The 22431-nt window shown below is 41.8% G+C and overlaps 1 protein-coding gene across 2 annotated transcripts in view; it reads left to right on the top strand.

The window, feature by feature from the left end:
• The first annotated feature begins 8818 nt into the window (after window positions 1-8818).
• cntnap2a (contactin associated protein 2a) overlaps window positions 8819-22431 on the top strand; it is a 465407-nt gene continuing 451794 nt past the window's right edge. For both annotated transcript variants that reach the window (XM_033639118.2, XM_033639119.2), the window contains exon 1: window positions 8819-9090. In XM_033639118.2, coding sequence (XP_033495009.1) covers window positions 8988-9090 — 103 coding nt within the window. In that variant the 5' untranslated portion in view covers window positions 8819-8987. The remainder of the gene's footprint in view (window positions 9091-22431) is intronic.

Here is a 22431-nt window from a genome sequence, read left to right as displayed (position 1 = left end):
TTATCTGTGTGGTGGCTCAGAACATCAGAGCTCACCCTGAAAAGTGACAGTTCAACTACCTATTCAAATAAACAACTGCTAACTGTTTGTATATGCACAGGTCAAGGAGCGAGGTAGCATCTCCACACATCACTGCTGCTCTAAAGTCTGCAGACGTCCAATAAATGGAAATGCTGTCTACAGTGAGTTCAGAGACAGCCACTCTACTGACTCGCTGAGCTCATCTAATAAGGTAAGGACATAGTTAACTTTAATATCAAAGCTCAGAAAAAATGTATTCAAAACTACAGGACGTCATGTAAGCAATTTTTCAAAACCACCAATTTACATTATGATACCCCTGCATCAGAGTGCATGCTGGTCCTGCTGTATTGATGTGTAAGAGTAAGTGTGAGTGTGACATAGATTCAATCATAACTGATCAGAGGTAAAGGGATAATTTCCCATCCATGTATATAAATTGCATTGTAAATTACCACTATATGAGTTATGTTTGGGAAAGCATGAGACAGAGCAAGTGTTTGAAATTACAGCTTTCATTGAGCATTTCATTGATTTATTAAAGTGTAGTTTTCATGAAACACTCAAGATATCACCCCGTCTGACATATACGGTATGAAAACTAGCTGTTGTAATTGCAGCTGACAAATACATAGTATTTGCAGAAGGGGTTGGCATGAGTACTGGTGCACTCAATTTGGATGTCAGTTTTCATCCAATGTAAATCAGATTGTAAACTGACCCTGTTCTATATTAAAAGTTTACATTTTTTGGACGGGAACCAGTGATGTAACTGCTATCTATTAATATCCATTAATACAAATAGTGCAAACAGTATGGGAAATTTACTTTTTGAGTCACATATATGGTATACGTTTGTTTCAGTACATTAGATTTAGATAACGAGGTATTTTGTTGAATACAAACTTAAAGAAGCAAAATCTGGAGCAAAGTGATTTCAAAATATTGAACAACTCATCACCACAGCCTCACTATGTGAATAACTTCCCTCTGGTAAGCAGTGATGCAGTGTATATGCCTACTTCTATTGTGAAAGGTAAGAACTGAAGAGGTGAAGCTAATGCACTGCTGCCGACAATGTGGGAGGCAGTAAAGAAGAGTTTGCCGTCTTGGTCTGGACTGCGGGGCCTCTGTGTTATTTGCTTTGTAAGTGTAGGTGCAACACTAGCTAGCAGCAGACTGGTGGCAAACGGCAAATACTTTAGTGGATCAGCTGATGTGTGGTCCAGTAAACAGTACTGCAAAACTAGCACCTTTTAAGATGCCTGAGCACATGTGCGACACAGGAGCAGCAGAGCAGTGCGGCCAGTCTCTCAGCATAGTTTTTATTTCATAACTATTTTGGTACAAACATTTACCCGCCAGTGTGGCAGATAGGCTTTTGAGATTTATTCACCAAACAGAAAATCTACCCACATCTTGGGTGCTTGGTAATGTTGACTTCAGACCCTGGCCACAAATGACCTTCAGTGTTTTCAGTCAGTCACTTGGTCTGCTGTTACAGGCAGATTGGTGACCATGCATAAGAGTGATGATTGATAATATTTAGACAAAATGAATACATGAACGTGCAGTGCAAGCTATGTAATGTCAGACTTGCGTATCATAGCTACTTTTACAGTCTGTGCAGAGCAGAAAGGAAAGCTTACCCTAACCTCCACTCGCATTTTCACTCAGGTGTTCATTTTGGACCATATTCTTACATTACACTTTCTTTTGAGCGCTTGAGTACTGGATATTAATATAATGGGAGTACCTGACTATGTTAATTATTCAAAATGCCCATCCATATTGTGCAGGGGTATTACTTGTGTGATACTCCAAGCAAAATCTGGTAAAACCCTGCACCACTGTTTTAAAAATAACCCCACATCTGCTTGCTCTAGAGTCTTTGAGATATTGCTAGACTTATTTAAAATTTCATGTGTGAGCTTTCTCTGACCTAAAGAATGGCTTTTTACTCGAGGAGTGCTATGTTTGCATCGTTTGATTGACTACGGCACATTCCCTGTGGTTCAAACACAGCAGGTCTTGGTGTACACAGCTTATTGCTCATGTCTGTCACTGAATGAAATGGTCACTTAGATGAAACATTTGCTTATTGCACTTGAGAGTAGTTGAGCCTTGTGAGGTACATAAGAAACTTCCCTTCCCCTCTCAGTGTCCGTGGGATGCTTTCTTCCTTTACTTACGTCTAAAACAAATTAAGCTTGTACACCAAGTAAAATGGGTAGTTTATCTTACTTTGCGACCGTATTTGCTACAATAACTCAATAATAGGAGTTCCTGATGAAATTGTGGATGAAAGATTCTTGTGTTTCTTTCTGTTGCCTTCCCCACAGCAGTGAATCACTCTATAGACCTCTCCTGAGTTCCTCCCTGGGGTAGCAATTTGGTCAGATCACTCTCCAACCCTCCAATTGTATTGGGTATTTCAACAATGAATTCCCTTTTCACCTTAGACCACTTACACTGTTTGTCCAATCATTTCCTCCCCAGCGTATATTGAATACAGTCCAGTGTTTTAACTTCATTGTGCTCAGTCAGGATCCGTAATAATGCACGTTATCACAGCAGTAATTTCCTCTCATAAAACAGACCACAGATTCTTATCCAAGTCTTGTTCAAGTCAGCCTGGAAAAACTCTACTTACGAAAACTATTAGCGCCACAGACATTTCCTCATATTGTTTGCGAGAGACAAAGACGGCACCTTCTCTAATGATCCCACAGACACTGTGTGACATCACCTCAGAGCCTTATTTTCTCCGTCCCACAGTGGGCAGATAGCAGCAGCGAGTCAGCCAGGATAGCAGCCGCCTGTGAAAATCACTCCTCCCTCACAAGCGTTTTACTTAACAAAACAGCCATCCTCGGGAGATTCATCACTGCTGTCATCAACTTTTTTGTTCAAAATCTATGGGCCATCAGTCATCACTGTTTTTTTATGAGATGAATGATGGCTGTAAATTACCATGCATGACATATTGACAAACCCATTTGCAGTCCTTGTGGAGAAAGAGCACTGTCACACAGCAAAAGGCATGGTGGAGGGGTGGATGGAGTAATCAACAAGCAGAAGAGGGAGACAGGGAAAATGACAGCAACAGACAACAAAAAAGAGATGAGAAAAGAGAAAGAGGAAAAAGATATAAAGAAGTGTATTCTGGTCTGTCAGTTGCCTGGTCTGCAACTTTTGTCCAACAACGCCAAGAAATTCTGTGCAGTCATTAATGCTCCCCGGGTGATAGAGCCTACTGACGCTGGTGATCCCCTTACTTTTCCACAAGTGCCACTAGTTGACATTTGTGGTTTGGAGTGAAATTTCTCAGACTATTGGATGGATTATCCTGAAATTTCATGCACACATGTTGGTTGGCAGATTTTAATAACTTTGGTGATCCTCTGGCTGTTTTCTCCCACACCATCATCATTAAAATTTTAATTTGTCCAATTCTCTGTTTTAGGACCAAATGCCTGCAAAAGCTAATGATATTCCCATCAGCCTCAGCTGTGCTTATCAGCATCCTAACACTCCAAACTAACATGGTGAACTTTGCAAGAATTATACCTGCTTAACATCAACATGTTAGCATTGTCATTGGGAGCATGTTAGACCGCTGCTGTTAGCATTCAGCTTGAATACCACTGTGCCAAAATACAGCCTCACAGAGCCACTAGAGTGGCTGTAAAATTTTACACTGGATTTATATTTGAAGGGTTGATGGGAGTCCTGCTGTAGATACTTACGGCGTAGGTTTTAATTTATAGCTCAGCAATGAAGTTCACACGTTCATACAGTAACACCACCACAGCAAGAGACTTGCGTATCTTACGTGGTTAGGTGGCATTGTGCTTTAATTATGTTTCCCACAGTAAGCGTGTTGACATTCTTTCAATCACTTGGTGATTTGAGCAACAGTGGGAACATCTGCCTTGTTATCAAACTGAATATGACACAAAAATATGCAGTCGCAGTATTTTCATTGTTTGATTCAGTGTGATGGAGGTCCTTGTGGTGAGCAGAAGGTTTGCTTTGCTATGCTTGTCACTGAAAATGAATAGATTATAGGGCATTTCTTTCCAATACGTTTCATGTTGCATCCTCCACAATCAACCTCCACATGTAGAAAACACATGCTGCAAATCACAGTTCTTGCACTTCACATATGGTATCTTCATAGCTGCAGTAGCTCAGACCAAGCTGTTCTCATGTACTGCTCACAAGAATGCACCAAAATACATACATATCACATTTAATGATGAGCCAGTTTTTGTGTGAACTTTGAGCCATTTTAAGGTCATCCTCACCAATGTTGGGCAGTAACACGTTACTAGGAACAGTAATGTTATTAGTTTTTCCAGTAACAAGTAGTGTAACTAATTACTGATAAAATTTAAGTAATAATATTACAATTGCCCCAAAACCAAATAACTTTTTACTTTTGTTATCACATCACTACTGACATGAAGTACAACATCTCATCAGTGGACTCATTTTTGTAATAGTTGCACCACGTAGGCATGCCACGAAGCGGCAAGCTAGTTTGGAAGATGAAAATGCTTAACTAAGGGGCTGGAAATATTCCCACTACTTTGATTCTGTTGGGAGGAAAGATGAGAAGAACACTATTGCTGCAGGTAGTTGTACTAAAACTCTCTGCACTGTGAAAAACACTTCCTCAAACCTGCGGTCTAAAACACCTACTGTGACCGACAGCACAACGTGAAGCTCCACGAAATACACACCACCAAAGGTGAGCCCTCCTTGGCTGCTGCTGTACTAGCTTAACAACCAAAACTGGATTTTACTCATGGACAGCTGCAGGCTGCGAAGAATTAATAAAGCTTGTAGCTGGATATGTTGTGGATGAAAAGTTGTTCCACGAGTGTCTCTCTGTCTTCCAGGCTGGTCACAGTTACCAATTTTATGGGTTGTAACAGAGAAGTAATACAACGAGTAGTGTAACGAATTACTGTTGGCAGGGAGTAATAAGTAATATTATTACTTTTGAAAAGAGTAATGAGCAGTAGATTGCATTATTAGGGTAACAAGCCCAACACTGGTCCTCATTATGTCTAAATTTTTCCTAAACCTAACTAGTCTCGCCACCAGACAATCAGAGATCTCCGCCTTCTCATAGTCTGAGGACACTCCTTTCTAAAGTGTGTTTAACACACCGGCGAAAACGGCCGGCAACAAAGCAACGCCTCTTGCATTTTTGAAAAGGACACGCCTTCTCGGAAATGTGCGCTCCTCCTTTTCTCGTCCGCATGGAAACAAACACACAGAGAGCTTGAAAATGGATGCCGAGAGATTTAACTCCGTTTTATCAAACGTGTGCTCATCCGTGAAGAAAATGTTTTTTCCAGCGGATGTCTTAGTTACAACATTATTGAGCTAACTGGAGTAGTTTCATGTCGTATCCGACAACGGGAGGCTTTTAACAGATGACGTCCTGTTGTTAGCTTTGCTGCTGCTGTTAGCCTTCCCTGTCAGCTGCAGCCACTGATGCTTTCTAGACATCGTGATTTCCTAAAACTGAATAAATACCACACATAGCAACACAAAACTGCTTTGCTAGCTCAATCATGTTGTAACTAAGATATCAGCTGGATAAGATATTTTTTTCACGGACCGTTTAATGAGTTATTACCTATTACAGACACCGCTAACGGCTAACAGGGCTAACAGCTAACGGTTAGCCCAGCTAAACGTGCGCACAGAAATAGTAATGTTTGTTCAATCATTGTGTTTATAGACTTTACAAACATCGGATTAGTCTAAACGGTGATACAGTGATGTGAAAAATGTGATATATAGGCTATATATATAGCTAAAAGCTCTGCTGGTTTTCTACCCGGAAGTATTTCTAAACAACAAGGCGATTCCCTCTATAGTCCGGCCGGACGGATGAGTCATGGCCTTGTAAAAGATTATGTTTGTTTTTTAGTTGGTGAGTATGTATCGCCGCAAATGCGACAAACATCCACTGAACTTTGACGGCGTTTTCTGCGAACACGGCTGAGCCATTTTGTACCGCTACACGTGTTTCTAGTGGGACTATGTTTACGAGCACAAGAGTTCAGCGAGCCACCGAAGGACCGCCCTGCAGATTTACTATTGGTTCTGCAACGTAGGGAGTTTTTTTAAACTCTGAAATTGAATCCGCCCATCTAAACACAAAATCAGGGAGAAAGTCATCAGTCTTTAGTTAAGCAAAGCATCTAAAGACTGACTTGTGAGTCTAAAACCTAACCTGTTTAACTTTACTTGACTAATCCTAACTCATGTAACTTGACATTAATTACATAACTTTACGTTTAGGGATGTAAGGTCATTCGTGGGGCGTTAATTCATAGGATATATGAATTGATGTATGAGGATACATTGCAGAGATGTGTATTTAGAATTTTTAGGCTCACATCAGCCTGCAGCATAGTTCTACTTTAGTCTATGCCATAGCCTCAGTATGTCAAGAGTAACCCTTTGATGCAGAAGCAGAGATCTGACATTAGTCATGGCTTTTTAACTGTAAATATGTAGCCAGTTTAGTCATTTTTTAAATAACTGAGCATGCATTTGTGCTTTAATATACCACCCGACGCCTAATCAACAGCATTATGTGCCTACATGCTTTTCCTTTGAGAGTAATTATATAATAAGAGCAAAATTACACAGTAGTAAACACTGTATACTGTTGATCCTCGATGAAAGACGTTTTTGTTTGTACAGTAGTGACTGATAATGTAATGAAATGTTTTTGACCCATGGCCCAGCATTAGTAATAATAGCATGCTGCTATGATAATAAATCCTTCATTTGAAGAAATAAGTGAGACATTACCACTGATGGAGCAGTATGTTATGAATTTTCCATTTTCATTCATCATTTTCTTCATTTAGAAAAATGCTCCCTGCAGTCATGATGATCTCACATTATGTGCTGGACAGATGACAGTGACTCAGACATGACTGAGACGTTCATTCATTCATTTTCCGTAATCGCTTAATCTGTTCAGGGTCATGGGGGGACTGAAGCTTACCCCAGCTCACACTGGGCGAGAGGCAGGGTACACCCTGGACAGGTCACCAGACTGTCACAGGGCTGACACATAGAGACAGACAACCACTCACATTCACACCTACGGACAATTTAGTGTCCTGCATGTCTTTGGACTGTGGGAGGAAGTACCCTGAGAAAACCCACACTGACTCAGGGGAACATGCACAGAACTCCCGGGCAACAAACCAGGAACTTTCTTGCTGTGAGGCGGCAATGCTAACCACTGCATCACCCATCATGAGACATGCTAGTGACATATGTGGACAGCCAGATATATGGAAGGCAATTTGTCATTATGTAAACATGTTCTTTCAGTGAAGGATATTTCTAGATTTTTTTCTCCTATTCATAAAGCAAAAACACCACCCCGCGAATGAATCACCATCGTTATGGAAAGTAATAAACAGGCTACAGTAGTTGAGACTTTTTCAAAGGAAATGTCTCCACAGTTCAGAGGCAGAATTAGGCAGCAACACATACACATAGGAGAAATCAAAAACATTTTTATGAGCTTGGGAGCTTAGCTCTAAACATTTGGTCACCCATGCACACTGAGCTTAATGACTAGACGACCTGCAGAGTTGCTTTGATCCAGCGGTTCAGTCTGAAACAACTTAATTTGGCTGAAATGAAATTTTGCAGGACAAGTTTCAATAGTGACCAACGATGTTTAATGATGGCAGAAATGGAAGGAGCCAAAGTCAGTTCAATACTTAAAGATTTAGTTTCCTGCGAATACAAGATGTCTGTCACATCCAATGCCCATAGAGCCAAATAACAAGTGTAATATCTTAATATCAAGAATGTAATTCCATTAACTGCCCATACCTAAACCAGCTCTGAGCCCTTGAGATTTTTGAGAGTTACTTGAAAATAACTTGTACTGTCAATAGGCTCCCCAAACAGATAAATGTGCAATTTGGAAGCAATAAAAGTGAGATATGCCAATTTAATACAGCCATACAGATACGTTCAAGTAGAGTGAAAGTGCATAATCACCGACAGATGTCTCTTTACTCGGGATAGACTTTTTTAATACATGTGTAATGATTCCTGAGAACGCTTTTCCTCCCTGAGTTTTGTGCAGATTTTGCAAAAACCCTGTAACACGCCAGAACAAGTTGTAGATGCACTGTTTGCAGCTGAATACCACAAATGCTGAGGACTGTTTGTTGGTGAATCCTCATTACTGCACTTAACCAAAAAGCATGAAACTTAGAGAGTGGCTGAAGGTCGTGTGAAATTTTTGGCAGAGCTTTTGGTGTGGTGAAAGGAGACGAATGCACCCAGAACAAGGCTACCACCACCTAGAGAAGGAGGGGGGCACTGTCTGGCTATAAGAAACGGAAAGACATTTAGAGAGGGGGAGAGAGAGAGAGAGAGAGGCAGAAAGACTGAGATAAGTTCAGCACCGCGGACAGCGCACAGGAGCGCTGGAGAGGAGAAATCAGTTCAGTGGATTTGAGCTGCGCACAGTCATGCCTCCTTGAACTACTGGAGCCTATAGTGTACTCTACAGTCGCACCCAGCCGCCCTCGTCCTGTGCAGGTGGAGGCACGGTTGTTGATGTTTTGTTTTAATCGGGAATAGCTAAACAAGGAGGCGAAATAGCTGCAGAGAGAAGTGCGTTGCGCTTGCAAGTACAGGCCAGGCTGTTAGTCGGCGCGATCCTTACATCATCTCTTTATTGGAGAGAGAGGGAGATATACAGAGAGAGAGAGAGAGAGAAAGAGAGGGGTGAGAGTGAGGGAGAGAGTCCGTGCAGCCAGGCTCCTCTCCGCCAGTCCTCAACTGCGAAGCGAGTCTGACGGACCGACTGGCGTTACCACCACCCCGCTATTTTTGTTCTGAGTGTTTCCTCTCCCCGCGCCCGCTCTGCTGCGTCCACACCGGCCGTGAAGATGCACCGGCACCGTCCTGCCCGGGGATTGACGCTGTTACTGCCGGTCGCTTTGTGGATTTTCAGCCATGTCAACTGGGTGCACGGAGCTTTGCCAACAACCCGTAAGTTGTCATCCTTATTTTTCTTTCCTCCCAGCGCTGAACGTGATAGTGTGGGTATGGGTGGGAAGCAGACTGAGTCTGTCTCTGGAGCCAAACAGCAGAGGCAGAGAGGTGCTCTCACCGGCTGGGCTGCAGGTATCCCCACGGTAGTGCCAGCTGGGAAGCTCTCCGGAGCTTAAGAGCCAGGCTGCGCCGGGGAAAGGGAGCGGGAGCGGGGTTTACCTTCTAAGTTCAGAACTACACGTGTTAACTCCTCGGGATCTCCAGTCCATTGATTTTAGCGCCCGGGATTTCATGCCCGTTGGGTGAGTCTGATCGCGGGTTTTTAGGGCTTCCAGAAAATGCTGGATTACTGACTGACATTTCAGCGTGTCAGCTGAGGTTTGCTGTCTTTTGTGCGGTCTCAATCCCGGGGCAGAGTGCATGTAAGAGACGGTCAGTCTGAAACCATTTCACAAATGGCTATTTCTCTCTCTGTCAGCCCTTTCAGGATTTTGGGGATTAACATTATGTAAGATCATTGTGTTTGTCTTTAGACCATTGCACTGGATTTCCCCCCAAAAGAAACCCAAATACAGAGGTGTCGTTGAATGGGAGTTATGGTCTGGTGGACCTGTCAGTGACCCAGACGCACATTAAGCATTTCTAATTTTGAGCTTATTGCTTTTGCAATCTAATTTGGGTCGTTCATGAAGTTTCAGTGCGGTTTGAATTTTGATTAGTCTCAACTCTATCACCAGGGCCCATTTTAGCCAACTTTATTTTATTTTAGCAAACGATCATTGGAAAACTTGGAGACAACTTACATGGATCAGCATACAATACACACCTCTAGTGCAAAGACTGGGTTTATTTTAGATAAGATTATCTCTTTGCATATCATCTAGGCCTACCTGTAGCCTAATTTTAGTATCGAGAATTTGTTTACACATGACATGAAATTGCATAAAGTCTCATTGACATGTTCCAGTAGGTTCAGAGTACCTGTTTATGTTGTAAGGCTTATTATGCATGCTCAATGTATGGTATGGTATTTACTATATTGTGAAACTTACCATCACCCTGATATTTGGGGGTTTTAATGTGCTATAATTGGGTCTGCCCGACCTAAAATGATCGCTTATGTGTGGCTCTGTATTTCCCCGGGATCATCTCCACTTGGTTCGGTGTCATTCCGATGTTGCTGACGGTGGCTGAGCCGGTGTGACTGTGTGACTGATTCCCCCGGTGATCGCCAGGGCTTCTCGGGTCCCGGATGAATGTGTCCGGGGACGCGCCTCATTAATCATCCCATCCGACAGACAACAACGGTGAGACGGCACCGCGAGCCGTTTGCGTGTGCGCGCGCGCGTGCGTGCACAGATAGATAGACACATATATACGTGTGCACGTCAGCGTGTGCTTCAGAGGAGAAAGAGATACGGAGAGTTAGAGGGGATGGGCGGTGCGTTTTTCTTTCACAAAAGCTGTTGCACCCAAAAGCGACCTCAAAGCGAATAGGTGCCATAGTGACAACACTTTATTTATTAAACTTTATCGATCCCTTTATGGAAATCCTCAATCCTCCTGCTCCCATCAATATGCAGGTCTGACTGGGTCACCATCAGTGTCCCCAGAGCAGCTAGAGATTCAGTGCCTTGTTAAAGAAAACTCCAGCTGGGGGCTTGAACAAGGTTCATTTACAGACTTGTAATGAATAAAATATAAAACCTGTTGAATTTTCAAACTAGAAACTCTATCTAAATGTTTTCTTATCATATAGATGTTCATAGATACGTGTTTATTTTAATTTCCAGGCTGCTACATAAAATTATAAGCCCCTCAAGTGTTTAAAGTGATAGTGCTTGAGGCAAAAATAAGAAAGAAAAAGTTGCTGTAAACTGAGTGTTTTGCAAATTCTCATATGAGTTTTGTATATCACACACCATTTATATGCATTTTTGATTAAGAAATCCAATAACACTTCATTACTCTAAATCTATGTTGCATTACAAATTACAAGACAACAATACGACACAATAGGGACATGCATGTGCGGAGAAGGATCAGGGTATGATTTGTATCTGAAGTGTTGTGTAACGGAGCGAGAGAGCGAATGTCATACAAACAGCATGTTGAATCAGACCAGCAGTTCCACTGCTGAGCACAAATCTGAGTGCTGACTTTATCCCTCTTCAGGGACTAGATGTGGAACACACGGGGGAATAGACGATGGCATTGTGACCAATGGTCTGAGGCATGGACTAAAAAAAGATTAACATTTCCATCCTACCGGGGCAGACGCACTCACAGTGTAAAAGTCAATGGTCTGGTTGACCCGCCGACTGTGTGGAGTCTCCCAAGTGCACACTGAAAATGCTTCTATGAGGTATGTGAGCCAATGAAAGAAAGAAGGAGGGATTGATAGAGAGAGATTTAGTGTGTTTTACACATGTCTATATAGGTTTGTTCATGTATACATGCATGCATGTGTGGTTCCATGAACGCTTGTATGTTGAACAATAATCCAGGGATTTTCGCCTACGCAACCTCGTCCTAAATTGTCTGTCACTTTTATGTTACATTCCAGTATCATTTAATTGGCTAGAACGGTGACATCAAGTGCGGAACATCTATTGAGGTGTGGGAGAAGGAAATGAACATACACGCAGATACATAAAAGCATAGAAGAACACTCAGAGATCGGACGCACGTAAGAACAAAAGTGCAAACGCAGCCACAGGCGCTCACACAACTGAAGAAAGGTACATTGTATTTGTCCTTGTACTTCAGCTGTATGCTGTAATGAGTTGTTGATGTACAGTGTGTAAATTTGAGGCCATGATGTGTCTTAATCATCAGGACATTGTTTTTTCTATTTGCAATTCAAATTAACACATTTCTCTGATGATGATGGTTCATGTGGCAGATTTCTGACAGGAATATGTGTATTAATGTGTGACATACTGTACTTGAAGTATATTTTATATCCACAGATATTTGGCCCAGTCGTAAAGTATTCATGGATGTCAACAATTTACTTCAACCTCATTGTTTGAAACCGCAAATCTGTCCTTTAATTAGCCTTGAACTCTGCTGCCCTGCCTTGCACCCTCGCTGTTCGTCACTTTCCGTGTAAAGGACAGGGTTTAAATTTTAAACATTCTCAGCAGCAGTGTGTGAAAAGTAAAGGATGTGCCTTTAAGTCAGTGTGTTAGTGACACTGTGGGTGGCTAAATGGGATGCCCCTAGAGCCTGTCTGATATAGAATCAGATTAGCCTTCTCTCATCTCATTAAGCTTGCCAGGCCATTTGACATAGACATCAGTCTGGTTACACCTCCAGGGCCACACAGGGCAGGACAGGGTTTTCTGTTCGCCAATATAATTTATTTTATACAGCGTGAAACCAAACGAAAGTATCCACTTGCATCCAGCAACTCAAACCTTCGTAGTTGAGTTTGAGGCGTTAATTGTTCTTCCCATTAACTGAAGTAGGACTAAGGGAAGCCAATTCAGCTGCAGCTTTTGTATCCAAGTGGCTAATTTTAAGATGTGAGTGGTCGTGGCTGATCCAAAGGAAACAAGATAATAATCTGGTACGTCCTCAGAGTCCCTACCACAGTAATGAAAAATAAGTATCTCTCATTTCTACTGTCAACAGATGAGTCACTGTGGTTATTATCATATCATCACCTGATGCCAGTTGTGTAGCCCAGTGTCTTGATTTTGTGTGTGATGGCTCCCAGTAGGAGGTGGTTATAATAGGATTAGAGCTGGAGGAAGCAGACTGGTTTGGCTCAGATTAGATCAGCTCAATACTTGCTGTTTAGCGTTGTTTGGCTCCTGTGTATTTATATGTGTGCGCCTGCCTGGGTTTTGGGTGTGCGTGTGTGTGTTTGTGTCCATGCTAGATTTATCATGCGTCAAGTCAAGCGAGCCAGAGTTAGGAAACAAGGTCTAGTTGTTAATTGCCATTTTTCTCTTGTGACCTGTCCCCCCTGTCTAAATTGCTCTCTTCCTCCTGTTTTTTTTGGCCTATCGCTCCTTTGCACTCCCTCTGTTTTCAGTATATGTCCCTCAGATTCTTTCCCTCACTCTCCTTCCCCTTCTCACCTGTCTTTATGCCTCTTTAAAACATCTAAAAAAACTGTCTTATCCTACCACTGATGACTTCTCTTGCTCCTCCTCCTTCCCATTTTGTCTTCTAATTCCCTAGTCTTACTCTTATTATTTCATTCTGTTTCTTTCCCTCCTGCCTCCTGCCCTTTTCTCTCTCCCTAAATATCTCTAATTCTCTCTATCCCTACTTTGCTCTCCTCAGTGGTTTTATCATCGAGCCATAATCACTTTCCTCCTCGTCTTCTTTTTCAGCTACTCAGTCTCTCCCCTCACAATCTGTCCCCTTCTCATCCCACTCCTGATTACTAGTGTGTTTGACGAAAAGTCCCTACTTGCCACTTTTCAAGGGAGTAATGTGATGCGTGTGTTTGTGCGCGCAAACTCTTACACCAGCACCTACTCTGGTGTCCACTGCAACAACCAGACTGACGTGAATCGCAGCCAAACACACAGCCACACTGCGTTCTCCTCTTTCAGTCATGTACAGCTCGTAAAATTTGTTTGCCCCATCAGAGTATGAATATTTTATCCCACTGAAAGCGAAATGAATGAAAAAGCATGTTATTTTCATAGCATAAGGAATAAGAATTGCTTCATTTCACAGCAGTCCACAATAGATGTCTATGAATATGACCAGACAAGGATATCTTCCTAAGTTGCATGGTGACACATCACTGTAATATACCACATGTTCACTGAAAAGCCTTCACCCTTGGACTTTTCAAAATAGGTATTCCAACGTACAAAATTTATCGCTAAAGCATTCATCTTCACATGTTAGAGGCACTCTGCTGATTTTTTTATTAGTGTCATAGATCACAAGCACAGCAAACATCTAACAGTAAGAAATGAATTGTCAGAGCCAGAGCATCATGACATGACTGTTTTCTTTCTTTCTTTCTTTTTTTTTGATTCCCTGTCAGTGCTTCACTTGGACTGCTGTATAGGTCTCCTTGAAGAAGTAAAATTTCTCTCTTGAAAGTGAATGCTACTGCAAGGCTATCTATGTTTCATCATGGGAGCAAGGCCACAGTGATACAAATGTGCACTGACAAGTCATGCAGCATAATTCCCTTAACAATGTCAGTATCGTAACATGCACACACACACTCCCGCACACACGGAGGCCCACACCATGCAGCTCACACACAGAGACCTGTCCAGGTCATTAAATGTTGCTTACGTTACATGCATTCATTGGAAACATAACCCCCACAAATGTGTTATTATACATTTAAAAGTACACATATTTGCATGCACGCTTGTCTGTATGAGGCACTGTAAGTGTGTGTGTGCACATGTGTGCAAATGTGCAGGATCTGAAAGTTATTCTAGTGGAATGTGTTCTCATTAGAACCCGTCAGAATCTGTCCACCTCGTTAGACAAGGGTCTCTAAGATGGAGAGTGGGCCGGCGGGATAGGAGGAGGAAGAGAGAAGGACAAGGGAAGAGGCAGCATTTATCAGAAATGAGAGAAGGATGAGGAGAGACAGCTCAAGGAAAGATGCTCAGGAGGCGAGGATTTCCTCTGACACCTTGTCGTTCAATATTACTGTTGTTATTATAATCTGCAGTTGCATCAGTCGGAAGATGGACCGGGCTGTGTCACTTAATACTGCATTTCACTTCGGTGATACCTGGCTTTCTAACAACTTGATTGATCATATAACTGCCGCCATAATTGCTTTTTCAGTTGATGTGGATGTCCTTTTATCCACCTACTCCGCTTATTGTACTGCATCGTCATCACCATTATTGTGGTCATCCTCATCATCATCATCATTTTAAATTAGTCTCTAAAGACCTGCACTATGATTACAAAGTGTCAGGGGATACAGAATACAACAAGGTATTATAAAATAATGCAAATAATAAAATAGAAGAAATGCCTTTATTAAAGTATAACAAGGGCCAAGCCAGACTGGGGAGAGAGACAGGAATTATACACAGTCAGGCACAGAGTTGACGTCACATCTTTGTCTATGTCTTACACACACACACACACACACACACACACACACACACACACACACAGACACACCTGTATCAGCCGACAGCTGTGAAGTTAACATATTCCTGGCACGATGACAGGAAATTCAGATCTCACTCCTGGGCCAAGAACTTTCCGACAAGTGTTCTTGTTTTGGCAAAAACAACCTTATTCTCTGGCCCTTTAGTACAATGGTTCATACACAGGTCAAACTCCACTCTGATGCCACTGAATGGCTGTTTATGAGACCAGTAACATACACACAAGATTGCAATATGTACCTCTCATGAAATATATGTTTATAAGTATGTAAAAATACCACATGACCCCAGAATATACCATGAACAACCCCCCTTCATTAATGTACAACAAGGGCCAACAAGAGACAGGAATTAAACACAGTCAGGCACAGAGTTGACGCCACATGTTTGTCTGGCATGAGTCCAGTATCACTAAAAATCATAATTCTAGCCTTGGATTTGAGACCTTCCCATGAGCAATGAGACATTCATTACCCTTTTACAATTATGCCTATCAGGGATGTAAGCTACGCATTCCCGAAATGTTGGCCTTGCACATAAGTATTGAGGACATCTATACACCTGAAGGTATGTCATGGTAATGCTGGTTTTACAACTTCATAGCTTCTGGATATGTACTGAGAAAAATGTCATGCTTAAATTTAATACAGACAAAAGGTGCACCACCGGTTAAAATAAACCTGTATTAAGATTAAGAACAACAACATACTTCAGCTCCCAAAAATAAACCACCTTGTTTACTGTCAGTCCGCGGATGAAATACAAGTCCAGCCCACCATGTTTTCCTCCCTGTTTATTTCCCTGTGAGCTTAAAATAGACTGAGATGTCTACCAAAACTGTACAGAATGGATTTGAAATGTTGTTTGTTTAGCCTCAAATGTTCCAGTTAAATCACTTAAGAGGAAGCTAATAGATAGGGACAACATCTGGCCTAGATTAATCTTGGGTGAATGCCAGAATTGAGCTCCACCAAGGTACTGGAGGTGCTAAAAAGAGCAGTTAAGAGCAGTAAAAGTGAATTTGACCCAAATCATCAATGTCAAAACAACAGTGTCAAAAGCAGCAGACAGTGAAACTGGGCAGTCACCTCTGGCTGTGGCAGGGAGAAGGTTTAGACACACTGAATGGAGCATAGAGTGTTATAACCATTGTGCATGCTGTTGAAGAGCATCAGTGTGAATAATTAAAATTACTAGTGCAACAATAAGGACATGATCCCTCACTGGCATCCCACACGTCAAATACTGTCATCATGCAATCATGCTTTACGTAGCTTGTGAATCTGCTGCCAGGGGCTGAATCTGCCTTGGTGGGCAGGTATTTCTGGTCGGATGACTTTGGTCTTGTTATAATTGTATCAGCCACCTCGGGAGTGTTATAAAATCACCAATAAATGCAGGTTTGCTGATGCAACAGGTGACTGAAAGTCTATATTAATGCTAGAGGCATGATATTACTTGACAGAAAATCAAATGTACTATTGTTTGCTTTTATTGTTATTGATAAACCTAGAGCATTTATTGAAAATTTGCTGCACATTTTAATTACAGTGGCATGTCATTGCTTCAGTATATATTGCTGTTTTAAAGCACAAACTCTCATTAGTCATTGACTGATTTAATTTCAGAACATGGGTGCTGTAGTTTCAGGTGCTTCCACTTTGAGTTCCCGTACCACATAGAGGCAGTAAACTCCTCAGTGGTCTGTTCTGGGATGGCTCTCCAGATCGTTATTTTTTGTTCTATCGTTTTTGCTTTGTGTTTGCTCCACGTCCCGCTGGTAATTAACTCGGGCACTATTATTAAGGTAATATAATAATTTCTGTAATCACTGTTTTGAGCTTTCAGGCATGGCTGATGTGGTCCCTGACTTGGGAGGCAAGATTGATTCACAGTAACATGCCAAGTGTATGCACAGATAGGTCAAAGGAAAATAACATATCAAGAATAGGGGTTTACCAAACCAAACAAGTTATTAATAATATGTTTATCTTCTCATGAAAAATGTGATAATCAGAATTGCAGAGAGATGTAATTGTGTCACAATGTGATCTCCAAATAACACTATACTGCTGTACTATTTATTGTGCCTGCTGCTCTTCATAAGCAGACATCCTCAAATTATGTCAGACTTTAATTGACATAAAACACCTTCCTTTGACGTGAGTGTCATTGTACATATCAAAGTATCAGTTTGCTACAACATTACAGAAGAGATGTTGATGGCATGGGAAACACAGATTAATCATACATACATTATTCAGTCATAGTGGGCACATTACATAGTGAGTACAGTGATTTAATGAGACTTTGAGCTAATTACATTAACTAATTACTTATTGCTCATGTAAAAATAATCAGCGTACATTACTAAGTCATTAGCCCAGAGTTTGCCAGTGATCTAGCAATATAAAGCTGTAATCCTTGAATTATTGGAGGTGCATCGAGTTTATTGTCAGTGGATAATTAAACTGTTGCTTTTGCTTGTTCCCTCTTAGTTTAACCTATATTCTGCAACATTAACCCTTTGATCTGCACATGCCTGATGGGTGACATGATAAATCTGGGGATTACACATTAAAAAACCACAGACCAACATCTGTACAACTGTCTCTCTGAAGCACGCACAGCCATACTTTCCAATCATTGATAGGGAGTTTCACTATGTCTGTCTTTTACATCTTTTTGGCGCTCCATGCATGCAGTAGGTAGCATAGTCACAATGTGTGTATATGTGTGTGTGAGAGAGAGTTTGTGTGTTTGTCAGACTGTGCATGTACGTACATGTGCGTATGCACAAGTCCCTTTCTGTCATAATGGATGTTGGAAATCTAGCCACCAGCTCATGTGGAAGAGTGCGGTGGAAAAGGGCATTGTGCCGCAGCTAAGACAAATGTTATTACTCTCAGCCTTTGCATTCAATTTGTTTTTTAAGCCGCTTGAATACCCCATTTACAGCCCAAGATTAAGTGAATTAATCTTTGGGCTACTTCCATTGAAGAAACACTCCTCTTTTTTCTCCTTAGACTCAGAGGAAAAGCACAGAGGCAGAATGGGAACACACTGTAGCCAGCAAGTCACTTGGAAAACATAACCTGTGTATTTCTGTGTGTATCTCTATTTCGGCATGGTGAGGCTACAGTGTACGCGTGTTCATGTCCTGACCACGTGCATGGCTTGGTCTGACTGTGTGTGTTTCATTGTGGTGCATGCACTGTATGAGTGTTTGTGGAATTAAAGAGGAGGAAGATAATGAAGAGGAGATGACATGTAACTGGAAGGGCAACCTGGAGTTGTCCGCCTCGTTACATGCGACCAGCTTTCCTGCTAAAATTACACCACTGCACCACAATAGACTTGGCTTAGTGGGGAATATGTTGCTGAGTGTGTGGATGTGTGTGCATGTATGTTTGGATGTCTCGCTCTGTGCTGTAAATGGACAAACAATCATTGTGTTCCCTGGGTGTACTGTGTGTGTGTGTAAGTGGATTTGAGTGTGTAGAAACACTTAGTTAGCATGCATTGTGTGCACATGTTCTTGTGCAGTATGTGTGTATATGTAAGTGTGTTTGGACAGACTCAGCCAGGAGGAAACAGTGGTTAAGGTCCACAGTAATTGGGATGTCAGACAGACCTGTTCTCAACATAGTCTTGGGACAACCTCTAGCAGGATTGCCACTAACACAAGGATTGTTATCTGACTTGTTCAGTATTGGGTGTTTGCTGATAACAATTTAAATATGCATTAGATATGTACCTGACATGTTGAACTAACAGGTGAAGCCTTCTAAATGTTACCACCTTTATTTCTCACAAGCTACTTGATCCAAATACTGAAGGTCCTGATTCAAAACTAGAAAGTTATTTCACTTATTATTGATTAATATCGAGGTAGGTTTAAATGGAGGAATGCGATTCCTGACACTGATGTCACATGATCTGCTAGAGGGAAGACCTATCGCTCTGTTAAAGTGTTTGGGGCAACAAAAACACTCTGCTCACAGTCTGTTTGCAGTTGTATGGTGGTGTTACTCTGTTGCTTCTTTGAACTCATAACATTCTTTGGCAGAGTAGAGACGCCGGCTTGCAGAGAGAACCTAAAACAGACAAGTTGAATTTTGGCCTGCCATCAAGTTACTCGCTCAAACAACTTTAAAGTTTCTGCATGCAACATTCAGAGCAGTGAACAACCATGCATCCTGAGCAGGAAATGAAGTCATGCTACCTCTGTATTTGTTAAAATCTGAGCCTTTATGTGGTTTGTTGTGGTAAGATGGTCAGTGCATGTGTGTATCCCACTGGCTAGCTCATCGTAGCCACTCTGCATTGCGCTGATAATGATGGTTACCACTGATAAATTGAGACGGCATCATTGTGGAAGAGCATCGCCCACTGTATGGTTTTCCTCTGGTAACACTGGTAGCTCTTTCAGCCCTAAGTTAGCACCGTTACCTGCTAGCTGTCTGCTCAGCCAGCTCCATGTTGAAATATAATTTAGCCTCTTTACTTAGCAACAACTTATGTGACCTGCTGCAACTGGCGTCAGTCATTTCAATTGCCAAAAGCTTCGGGTTAAATTAAGAAGTTGCTGCCTAAAGGTTTTGCACACTGCTTTTTGCTCATAAGAAAGGAAAGATTAGAGTCTGAGTTTACAAACCTGTGTATAAATCTGTGTGCTCTGCCAACCTGGATGTCACCAGTGCGTCCAAATAATTATTGTCATCACTCTAAATTTCACTCACATGTGCAGTGAAATGCTGCACTGTAGGCTGTCATTAAGGAGAGCAGGCCTGCACCACTAGCAAGCTTAGATGTTCAGTAAAGAAAGGATCTAATTTTGCTTTGTATTAGCCTGTACCAGTCCAGAAAAATCTGCCTGAACTGGCCCTGATAGTGATCCACAGAATTGGCCTGTGATGTAATTTTGCTTTTCTGTCTCTACTGTACAGTACATGTACAGGAAACCTGTTTGTACAGAGACTGAAGGTCAAACCGCCTGCCTTGGCTTAAACACACCTTTGCGTGTGTGTAGGTTGAGTTGAGGTGCTTCAGGTGACCACATACTTGTATGTGTCAGTATATATATATCTGTGTATAGCAGGGGTTAGGTGTGTGTGTGTAGGTGTGGGCACTTGTCTGATAAAAAATAGCTTTGTGTGTATAAGTTGGAGAAAAAGAGAGCTGAGGCTAGATGTGGATGTGGTCCATTAGCTTTGGTTCAAGGTGCTGTTACAGCATAGGCTAAGATTAGTCAGACAGGGGTCACTGCTTCCTCTTTATACCTTCCTTTCACCTGCCTTCTCTCTGCCTTCCTTTTCCCCCCCTCTCAGTCTCCATCTATCTTTGTCTGTATACTTGTCTCTCTCCATCCCTCATTTCTCTCTTTCGCACTCCAGACTATTTTATTCACTCAGGTTGCCTCTTATTCTTTTCCACTTCATTCTTCTCTCTCTCTATTTAATGCCACCTTGTTTCTGTCTCTTTTCACATCGCTTACCCATTCATATCTTTGTCATCTGACTTTCCTTTACCATTTTGTCTCTCCTTATCTTGCTGTCTGTACCCGTCTCCTCTTTATGTACATTTCACCTCTTCTTAAAGCTGTCTGGAAAATCAAGTCTAAACAATGCTGACATAACCGTTACATGTACAAAAGCGACCACAACGCAGCTCCTCTTATGTCAGTTTCACAGCATCCAGGATTTTTTGCTCAGAGTGGCTTCAGCCCTGCTTTGAATGCCTTCACAGACATCTTGAGCTTTATTGTGTGTAGTGGAAAATTTTCTTGAAGACAGAGTGAAATTTCTCTGCAAGGAATCAACAACAGGTGCAACACATCAGCCAACTAAATGGCACAGTAAGACAGCAGGTGTCCTCGATTCCTCTTGCTAGTGCCTTTTGCTCTTTATCAATCAACTAGTTCTATGTAGAAATAGCAGTCTCCTAAATTAGATTCCTGTATAGCTTGTATTTGATTAGTCAGTGATTTTCATTACTGCCAACTCTACCTCTGCACTTACTGGCTCAGTGAAATGTGCATCAGCTGCCTGGACTCTTTTAGGGTAGGAACTGTGGCCAATGAATTAATACGTGAACCAGATTCTGCTTGCAAAAAATAAAGTTCTGAAATTCCTGAAATTGTTTCAGCGACTGAGACATTTTCCTCTACTGGAATGTAGTATATTTCTTTTTCTGCCACCACGCCTCCTCCCACACTCAGTACAGTCTGTTAATATGCTCTCCAGCAATAATTCCAGTTAATCCTGACCTTTGTGGAAGAAGGTCAAATTACTAATTAATATATGCTGTGTGAGTTTATTAAGAATGAGCTCAATTTAGAGCCACTGAAAGTGCCACAAAGACAATATTAAAGACAGCAGCACAGCTGTAGATTGAGTTAGGTCAATCCTTTAGCAGCTCAGTTGATTAATTTGGAATTTCATTAATTCCCCATTAAACTGTTGGTTAATGAGTGCAGAACATTTAGATTCACGGTATGCTTCACATTTCCAAATTGTGATCCCAAATGGAAATATTTGGGAATTAGTTTTAATATCATTACTTAATAAATGCTCATCCTGTCTGCTGGCGTCTCTATCAGTTGTCTAGAGATGAAATGATGGTGGCCAACATGGAGGGGATTACAGCATGGCTGATCGCAGATCAGTTTCAGCTCTTTAATCTGTGTCTGGGACGAACAGAGATGCTGACTGAGTACATGGCAGAGAGAAACACACACACCGAAATAGGAGGGCGGGCAGACAGGAAACATCAAATCTGATTTATAGATTTATCTACTCAGCCAGCACCCTACCATGCTCCTGTATTCCAGCAGCCTGGGTGATGGATAGAATGTGTAAGCATTTTGATTCCTGTGTGCAAGTCTGAGTATAAAGGGGTGAGTGTGTATGTGTGTGTGCTTGTGTGCACTTTCCCACAAGTGTGTCTGCACAGGTTTCTCCATGTGTTGTTTGGGGAATGCACAATCACACGCCACATCGACTCACACACACTCATCAGGCACACACACACACACACACACACGCATACATGGTGCAGCAGAAGTCTTCTTTGCTTTTTACTAAGAAGGCAGAAAAGTGTGCTATCGATTAACTGTGAGAGCGGAGGAGAGGCGAACGCTCTTTGGCATTCTCTGAAGGACACGGTGCAAAGTGCTGCCCTAAAAGCTCAGTGTGGGGTCTGATTCTCT

Source organism: Epinephelus lanceolatus, chromosome 20, assembly GCF_041903045.1.
Source record: "Epinephelus lanceolatus isolate andai-2023 chromosome 20, ASM4190304v1, whole genome shotgun sequence".
NCBI classification, from domain to species: Eukaryota; Metazoa; Chordata; class Actinopteri; order Perciformes; family Serranidae; genus Epinephelus; species Epinephelus lanceolatus.
Note: the sequence above shows the minus strand (reverse complement) of the source record. Positions and strands in the feature narration are given on the sequence as shown.